This window comes from Euprymna scolopes, chromosome 3 (assembly GCF_053919585.1).
Source record: "Euprymna scolopes isolate OS-2025 chromosome 3, ASM5391958v1, whole genome shotgun sequence".
NCBI lineage: Eukaryota > Metazoa > Mollusca > Cephalopoda > Sepiida > Sepiolidae > Euprymna > Euprymna scolopes.
Genome location: NC_136484.1, coordinates 186,919,557 through 186,929,616, shown reverse-complemented (window position 1 = coordinate 186,929,616; position 10,060 = coordinate 186,919,557). Strand labels below are relative to the sequence as shown.

Here is a 10,060-nt window from a genome sequence, read left to right as displayed (position 1 = left end):
CAGAACAGACTTTTTTTTTTTACATGTCAAAATATACAAATAAATACACATTGGCCTTTTTATAGTAATAGAAGCTGTCATTCTTTTGTGATAGTATTTTAAGTTTATTTATTAGATTCAAGGTTTAACACAAGGTCAATTAATAGTTAGGAATTAAGCTTATTCAAACGATTTCACTGTGATGGAGATCGAAATTTGCTGTAACTATTATCATTTCTAAATATTGCACGTAAATGAAACGACATTAATCCGATATCTTCTTACAAAGGAGAGGGTAATGCTTGTGAGCACGTTCTCCTAAAACCGAAAAGAAACATACGTTCTCCTAAAACCGAAAAGAAACATACTCCAAAGCCGATGGGTTGTGTCAGATGAACAAGTGAATAAAAAAATGAAATTCTAGGGTTATTTACAACGCTGCTAAAACACTATTTACTACACTGTTAAAGGATTTGAGAGTAGGTACGTCCGCTCTGCGTCCATCGAATGTTCCTTCTCCCAAAAGGACCAACACCAGTAGAAAAATTACTTAAATCTTTCTAAATGGGATGAGCTCTACTTTAAAATCAACTTACAAATCATATCTTCCCGGGGAGAATGGGTTTTATCATTTTCGTTGTTAGGTATACCAAAAATCTTTTAGGTACTCCGTGCTGAAATAATAACGTTATTATTTAAAAAGCCATTCTTAACATGGGAAGGGGGTTGTGCCTATTCTGTACTTTAACCTTACAATTGAATAATAATAAAAAAAAACATAATAAAACTTTAATTAAACTTGGAAATACGATTTAAAAAATAGCGGATCAGTAAGTGCATTAGCATCATCTTTTAAAAATGCAAAACAAAAACGCTGGTTTATTTATTTATTTATTTATTTATTTTTCAGAAGGCGCTACAAGTTGGTGTGTAAAGATGATACCAGGAAAAAGTGTACATATCTTTTATTAATATTATTACTACTACAGCTATTCTGAAATCAAAAGGGGGGAAAAGTTGCGGCCAAACTAAAGCGTCTTGTCAATCATGCTGTTGAGGGCGAGGCCAAGAAGTGTTAAGCTCCGCCCACCTACTACCAGTGCACTTACCAGGACTTGCTTGTCAAGCGACAGACGTACTGAGAGCGGAAAAGGACGACCATACTAGCGAAAACAAATAAATAAATAAAAGTCTATTTAAAGGAAAACAAAGGCATTTTCCATAAAAATAAATAAAAAATAAATAGACCGATGTTATTGATGAAGTTTTCCCGTAACATATCGTTGTTTTTACAATAATGCTATTGCAAAAGAAAGATACATAGATAAACGCAAAGAGTAGACACAGACATATTGCGCAAACAGACAACTGGATTTATTGCGATAATAATTATTTTGGTATTCCTGCAGAATACGGACCGTCCTATATATATATATATATATATATATATATATATATATATATATATATATATAGGATGTTCAAGTTTACTGTATCTTTTGTTTATTAAATTGAACACCCACTCCCACGTTACAAACGGGTTTCTAAATAAAAGTGTTATTATTTTAGCACGGTCCGCATTCTGCAGTAGTAGTATTGTTTTTCAAATAACTGTTTCCGTTTTCTTTCCTCACCACAAGGGCAGCGTGAATAGCAAGGTACATTTAGACTGTGAGTGAAATTCAGCTACCCCACAAAAAGGATACACTGTATTGTGACAAAAAAAAAATTGCTCCAGTCTTCAAGGAGTTTCCCTTTACTGACTGAGGACAGAAAACATGGGAGGCAGTATCAGGACAGATACTACATTTTGATCTTAGCCAGAAGTGTCTTCAAAGTTGACAAGATAGATTTAGTCTTTAGGCTAAAAATAAAAACAGATACTAAAATTTATAGAATAAAAAAATAAATGGAAACTATTTTATATTGTAAAAAAATATTCTTTTACAAAACATTTCTGTTATAACTATTTATTTGCCTTCCCACGAGGGCAGAGTTAAACATATTGTATTTTTTTAAAATATTTACTTTATAATATTTAATAATTAATAACATTTTCACCCCAAACAAGACACAATGGCACTGATATAGGAGGCTACTATCAGAGATTTAAGTTGCAGGGAAACTATGTAGGGAGTTGAGCAGTTCACATTACACTGAACTTCTGCGTGTCAGTACAGTTGTGAAAGTAAGAACCCGGAAGGGAATTCCAAAGTTTAGCAGTTCTGGGGAATGTGGGGAAAAAATATAGCTACCCCAAAATGTTTACTCTGAATTGGAACAAAGGTACATATTGACTCAGTCTAGAAAGATTTCCCCTTCACTAAATGACAGAAAAGATGACGTGAATTATCAGAACAGATACTATAATATGATCTGGCCAAAAGGGTCTTTAAAGTTGAGAAAAATAATTGATTCTTGAATCTAAAAGTACAAAAACAAAATGAGGTGTTAAAAAGTTACAAAATATTTTCACATGATGCAAAACCATTTTTTATAATTAAAAAAAAAAAAAACATTTTTAGTTGTTGTAAAAAAGAAAACGTAATATAAAAAAGTTAATATTTTTTTTATTTATAAATTATTACAATGATTATTTTCTTATGCACATACGTAAATAAATTTATTAAATTGCTTTTTGACCAAATTAAAATAAACAACCTCCCTTCACGTTTAAAACAGTCATATTAATCAATTTTTTTTTTTTAAACAAAAAAGTTATTCAGAAGAGTCCATAATAAAAAATACGAAGACCCTATTACTTACCTTTATTGTGTGTGTGTGTGTGTGTATGTGTATATATATATATATATATATATATATATATATATATATATATATATATATATATATATATATATATAATTGTGTGTGTGTTTATCTGATATTTATGATTTTACATTATAAAAGATTTCTAATTGAAATTGCTTACAACTATGTTTTACGGAACGAGGTCAAGAAGACAAGAAACCCGAATGGCCGAAGGGGAAAAAGAAATGAACGAAGGAACTCCCCATGTGTAAAATTCATGTTTCATACGCGGACATAATCGACTCGAACTGCTGCTGCTTCTATTTCCTCCTCCTTCTAACTACTCCTCCGCCTATTCCCCCTTCACTCAGCTAAGGTCTTAGAATCTTCTATTATTTAGCAGAGCAGTTAGAGAAGAGATATACACACGCACAGACTAGTACAGAATTATATCTCGAGTTTAGTTACCTCTATACAATAACACGTTAGAGTAAACAACAACACACAGAAATATGGCATAATGTTGCCGACTTACAAAACAAGCACTTTCTATATTTCAAAAACTTCAACTAAAAGGCACCCGAATTACTTTATGGTTAGTTCTTCTACCCGAGACCCGGATTGACGTTAATTTAAACCAAAACGGTCCTCTCTCTCCCCCTATGCGAACTTTCTGAGTTTTTTGTTTTTTTTAAATTTATTTTTCTTAGAGTTTTTATTTTACCGGAGTTTTCTTACCAGCGTCGGATTATAAAACGGAAAAAAATACACTTTTTATACCCGGATTATTTCTTTTTTTGTTCGGATTAATAACAAAACTTCAAACTTGGATTTAAATCTATTTGTTTATACCCTTTCATTGCCGTGAGTACTGCACCCGTTTTTGGTTTCATTTTTTTTATTTGGATATTTTAAGTCATTTCTATACCGACATATCTGAATTGATTTTGTTTTTCTGATTATTTTTTTTAATCCCATTTACTAGAGCGTATTATACAAAGACTATAAACCTCTCTCTCTCTCTCTCTCTCTCACACACACACCCTGTATCTCCTACCCAGGTATAGTGGCTACATTTATTTATTTTTTTTAACTCTCTACCTTCATGAGTTGAAAACCACCTACTGGAACGAGTCGTGAATACCTACTACCCCTCAGGTGGAAAAGAAACCGGTCGGACAAGCATTTCTTTTTCTCATTTTATTAGTTGCAAACATTTAGCCCCCCCCCCCTTTTTTTTTCTTCGGTTAAAACAACTAATTCTTCTGTACGGGATATAGCAAGATGGTGGTACTACTGCCTTGTTCCGTAAATCTATCGACTGTATACACTAGTAACACGAGACAGTGTTAATATGTCGCGGTCTCCCCGGAGAGTTTTACAAATTAGAAAACTATTTATTGGTGCTATATAGACATGCTTAACACAAATATACCACTAGCCGTTGCTATCGTCATAAATGCAGTTCACTAGCAACTGTTTTAAAAATATCGAAATGACCACCAAACCAGGCCGGAGAAGGCACCTTCTAAAAGGTCCCCTTCCAAATATGATACGATATCACATAATAATTATCTCTCTGATCCAATTCTTAGTCACATTTGCCCAAGGCCAGGGACCGGGAACCCTTAACGACCAAGGTTTAAGCGAGTCGTATCATTTTTATATCGACGAAAATGTACCCATAGCAAAACGGGTCGGGAAGATTTCTGTGGACCCCGGCACTACTGTTCAAATTAGTAGTCGGGCTTCCTCTCCAGACCACGTGTATTTCGAGCTTGATTCCCACACCGGAGTCCTTAGAACAGCTAAGGCGCTGGACCGAGAAAACCTAGTGTCTCCGAGCAGGCCTATAAATATAGTCATTCTTACTGTCCCACCGTCGTTGCCTATCGAAATGAAAATCACCGTAAACGATGTGAACGATAACCATCCAAAGTTCCCGAAATCGAGCTACGCAGTCAGCTTTAAAGAGGAATCCGATGCGAAAAATAAACAAACGATTCCAAAAGCGATTGATTCTGATGAGGGCAAAAATAGTTTGATTACTAATTATTCAATCGTATCTGGAAACGAAGACGCCAAATTTGCTCTAATCCAAGAGCCTCCTTTCCCGTCCATACCCCGGATTCTTTATCTCCAAAATATTGTCAAGCTAAACCGCGAAGAGACTGAATACTACCAGCTGAATATTTCTGCTACTGACCATGGTAACCCATCGTTGAATGGCTTCATGACGGTTAACATAACTGTCGCTGATATTAACGATAACTATCCAACTTTTCACATGAGCGTTTACGAAGCGAACGTCAATGAAACTGCCCCACCCGGAACGACTGTCATCAAGGTGGAAGCGTCCGACCTTGACCGTGGTCGAAATAGGGACATAACTTATTCTATGGAGAACAATCGGGACGCTGACCAATTTGAGATCCACCCTTACACTGGTGTCGTAACCACAACCAAAAAATTAAACTGTCGCCAGACAGGAGATGAAAAGAGCTGTTTTATCACCCTGTTGGCTACTGACAACGGCCCTGAACACTTGACCGGTCGAGCCTATCTGAATATTCACATCATAGACCAGAATGACCACGCCCCGGTAATAAAATTCCAACATTTACCGGAAAGTACCAAGGATTACTCGGCAGTGAATGAAAACGCCAAAAATGGGACCTTCGTTACGATCATCACAGTTAATGACCAGGACGACGGCTTAAACGGGAAAGTGTCTGTTACTATTATCGATGGTAATCAGTTGGGACACTTCAAGTTGAACACGCTCCACAGTGTCAGTGTTTTGGAGGTAGTTGACAACCTTGACCGTGAAAAAGTTCATGTCTACAATTTGACCATAAAGGCAGTTGACATGGGCAGCCCGCCACTGAGCTCCACAGCTCATTTAGTCATTTATGTCAACGATATAAACGATCACCCGCCCCAGTTTGACCAAGCCAAATATTTTGCTGTCCTCAGCGAAGTAACCCCCGTTGGGAGCTTTGTCACGGCAGTCAAGGCGAAGGACTCTGATTTTGGCATGAATTCTCAGATCACATACAAAATCGTGAAAGGTAACGGACTTGGATGGTTTCATATCAATAGCCAGACTGGACTTGTTACAACAGTTTCTCCACTAGATTACGAAGTTAGTCCAGTTATCATTCTGAATATATCTGCTCAAGATGGGGGCTTTCAGCCATATAAGGAGTACACAACCCTCAATGTTACTCTCCATGATATAAATGATATGGCGCCAACATTCAGAAAGAAACTCTCCGAAATCACTCTGGACGAAGGGTTACCGGCCGGAACGAAGATAACCCAGCTTCAGGCAGAAGACAATGATAGAGGCCTGAACGGAACTTTACGATACGCCTTACATTCTGACGTCAACGAACTTTATCCAAACTGTTTTCTACTAAGCAATACTTCAGGATATTTAACCACGGCTAAACAGCTTGACCGAGAAGAAAATGCGATGTACACGATCAGGGTGTTAGCCTACGATATAGGCATCTCTCCGTTAACATCTACGGCGACTGTTCGCCTTACGCTACGCGATATAAACGATAATAGACCCGTGTTTTACCCGAGTAAATATTATCCAAAAATCTACGCCAACCATGAGGAGAACCAAAATATAATGCGGGTAACAGCAACTGACCGTGACGCGGGCAAAAATGGAGAGGTGACTTATCAGCTCACCGGAGGCGATGTCTCCAATTTCCGTATAGATCGTGATAGTGGTCTTGTTTCGGTGGTCGGACGTTTGGACCCGTCTGTGCAAGCGCATTATCGTTTGACTATTTCCGGACAGGACGGTGGCGGAAAGACTACGCAAAACACGGCAACAGCCATGATTACAGTTTTAACTACCAGCGACGAAGTTCCTTATTTCTTGGGGCCACCTTACTCTTTCAGCGTGACAGAAGATAAAGAGGATGGCATTGGACGGGTCATTGGTCACGTAAGAGTCAAAATAAAGGACCCTACGGCGAATATAACGCTATCTATAATCGATGGAGATCCGAACGGAGACTTTAGCATTGATCCTTATCGAGGAAACATCCGAACTGCAAAGATGATCGATCGAGAAACCAAGTCTTCGTACACCCTTAGGATTCTAGCTTCCAGCGAGGGTCTATATGCGGAAGAGGACGTCCACATCAAAGTGCTGGATAGAAATGATAACCGGCCCAAGTTTGAGACGGGCATTGTTGATGTAAACCTGATGGAGAACTGGGCAATCGGAAAGGAGGTCTACCAAGCTTCAGCAGTTGATCTTGACGCCGGTATAAATGCCAGGATCACCTACTCGCTTCGCGTCAATTCCTCCCATCCGTTTATGATCACTCACTCCGGCATGATTTACTTGAGCCAACCACTGGACAAATCTCCGAAGAAAATTTATGAACTGACCGTCATCGCAGTGGACTCTGGAACACCACAGCTTTCTTCTTCGCAAAAAGTTAGACTTCACGTCAAAGATGTCAATGACCACACGCCGGTTTTTGCTAGCATCAAAAACTCTATTTCTTTGAAGGAATCACGGCCAATCAACGATCGATTCTTTCTTTTGTCGGCAACTGATGCAGACGAAGGCAAAAATAAGGAAATTACCTATAGCATTATCCGCGGCAGCGAAGATGGCAAATTTGCCATATTCCCAGACGGGAACTTGTATATAGCATCGGAGTTGGACCGTGAAACCAAGGATTTTTACCATTTGACGGTTGTAGCAGAGGACCAAGGAATACCATCGAGAAGTTCTTCAGCTAATATCACTATTCAAATTCTCGACGCTAATGATAATCCGCCGGTTTTTAGCAACCAATCTTACACAATGTACATCAAGGAGAATGAAGTACCTGGGAAATATATAGGGACTGTACACGCAACGGATGCTGATATTGGCCGAAACTCTGAACTGTTTTATTATCTTAATGGGGAGGAAGATAACTTCGCAATCGATTCAAGAAATGGTCAAATAACTTCTCGGAAGTCATTTGATCGCGAAGAATTGATGAAAACTGGAAGAGAGTACTACACATTTGAGGTCCTTGTCAAAGACAACGGCATCCAACCGTTGCAGAGTAAGACTAAGGTGAAAGTGATTATTAAAGATGATAACGACAATGCTCCATCTTTTACGAAAACCGTTTACAAGGCCTCCGTCTCGGAGAACGCTGCTGTTAACACTTCAGTGGCCAAGGTTAGCGCTACCGATGCCGATACAAACGAAAATCAGTTTGTAACGTACGCCATTATTGGTGGGAACGAAGGACAGACGTTTTCAATCAACAGTGCAACTGGGCTGATCATATTGATGTCTACTTTGGATCGAGAAAAACTTGACCATTACAAATTAAGCATATTGGCTTACGATGCCGGGAAAGATGTTCAGCTCAAGTCTTCAGCAGAAGTGTGGATAACTGTACTCGATTCCAATGATAACACGCCGACCTTTCATTCCCCTCCAATGTCAATCGAATTGTTGGAAACGGTAATCCCCGGTTCTTTGGTGTCACAATTCCATGCCAGCGATGGAGATCTTGGAAACAATGCCTTGCTGACATTCTCCATTGTTGACGGTAACATCAACGACACTTTCCACGTTGACGGGAAGTCTGGGAAAATTTACCTGATGCAGAGACTGGATTACGAAGTACAAAAAGTTTATCACCTCAATATTTCCGTCTCCGACTACGGTGTTCCCCAACTTGTCGCTTACCAAAGGTTCATTGTCTACGTACACGACGACAACGACAACAGCCCGACTTTCCCCGAAAACCCGGTGACCTTCACAATCGACGAAGGTACTCCGATTTCCACGGTTATAGGCACCGTGCAAGCCGAAGATCCAGACACCGGTATAAATGGAGAGGTCCGCTATCGGATCGCCTCACAATCTCCACCTGGAATCCACTTCAGGATTGTCAACTCTGGCGACATTCTTGTCAACAGAGAGGTCGATCGGGAGGAGACGCGATATTTTAGCCTCATCGTGGTGGCCACCGACAACGCCAATCCGACCTCGGCTCAGAGATCTTCGGAGAAAACGGTCAAGATCGTGATCCGGGACGTGAATGATAACGCCCCGAAAATTGTCTCGCCCGATACTTTTGTGATTCCGGCCGATTCGCTGGTCGGAACCGAAGTTGGTCGCGTCGAAGCAATCGACTTAGATTCCGGAGAAAACGGACGAATATCTTACACACTAATCTCCGGTGATACATCTTCATTCCAGATGTCCAGCTCATCTGGAGTGTTGACCCTTAGGGCGAATCTACCAGCAGGAAAACCGATACTGACCCTGAACATCCGAGTTTCCGATGCTGGCTTTGCTGACCGGCATGGACGTAAGGCGACCACTACAAAGGTGACGGTCATCGCGTCGTCGACGGACTTGTCCAGGGGACCAAGTTTTTCCAAAACCCTCTATACGCAAACCCTCTCAGAGAATGTTCACATCGGGACGGACGTTCTGAAGGTTCAAGCCCGACCTGAGAATCGTGACGCCGTCTTGGAATATTACATAACTCGGGTTAGCACTAACAGAAAGGAAAATCCGAACGGTGCATTAATGACTAAATACTTCTCTTTGGATAAGGATTCGGGTCAACTGACAACAACAGATTCTCTTGACCGTGATTTAGGATTTACAATTATCAGTATTGAAATTTGTGCACTGGAGAAACTTGATTCTACCAACGTGGCCGTCGCAAAAACTAAGGTAGGTCTGATATTATTTTTATTTGTTATTTTTCATGAAAAAAAAAACTCATTTTAAATCTGTATTAAACAAAAGAATTCTTTTTTCTCAACTCATATCTAGCCCAATTATTTATTTTTGCTACATGTGCAAAATAGACATTAAAATAATTTTACGAAGTTTCTCGAGTTATGACGACACGTACCGGACTTGTCCGCCATATCCAAACGATAAATTTCGTCAACTTACTTTCGTAGATTTCTTAATTCAGCACTTGTGAAAATAAGGGTCATTATTTGGAAAGCCATACTTAACATGGGGAAGAAACCTTTGTAACTATTCTGTAATTTTACCTAAAAATCTAATAAAGTTACTGTAAAAACCGAATTTAACTTTAACATCCTCTTTTAAAATAAGCCAGGTCCGTATTCTGCAAAAGTTACCTGGTTTCTACTTATTTTCAAATAATAAAACTAAGTGCTAATGCAGAGAGTGATCCGCGCTATTTTTTAAATCGTATTTTCACGTTTGATTAAAGTTTTATATTTTTTTCCAATTGTAAGGTTAAAGTACAGAATAGGTACAAAACACCCCCTCCCCTCCCCATGTTAAGAATTG

At 39.0% G+C, this 10,060-nt stretch overlaps 1 protein-coding gene across 1 annotated transcript in view; it reads left to right on the top strand.

The window, feature by feature from the left end:
- Positions 1-3,101: 3,101 nt before the first annotated feature.
- Positions 3,102-10,060, top strand: part of LOC145260380 (cadherin-related tumor suppressor-like) — a 736,127-nt gene continuing 729,168 nt past the window's right edge. The window contains exon 1 of the mRNA XM_080118334.1: positions 3,102-9,463. Coding sequence (XP_079974460.1) covers positions 4,190-9,463 — 5,274 coding nt within the window. The 5' untranslated portion in view covers positions 3,102-4,189. The remainder of the gene's footprint in view (positions 9,464-10,060) is intronic.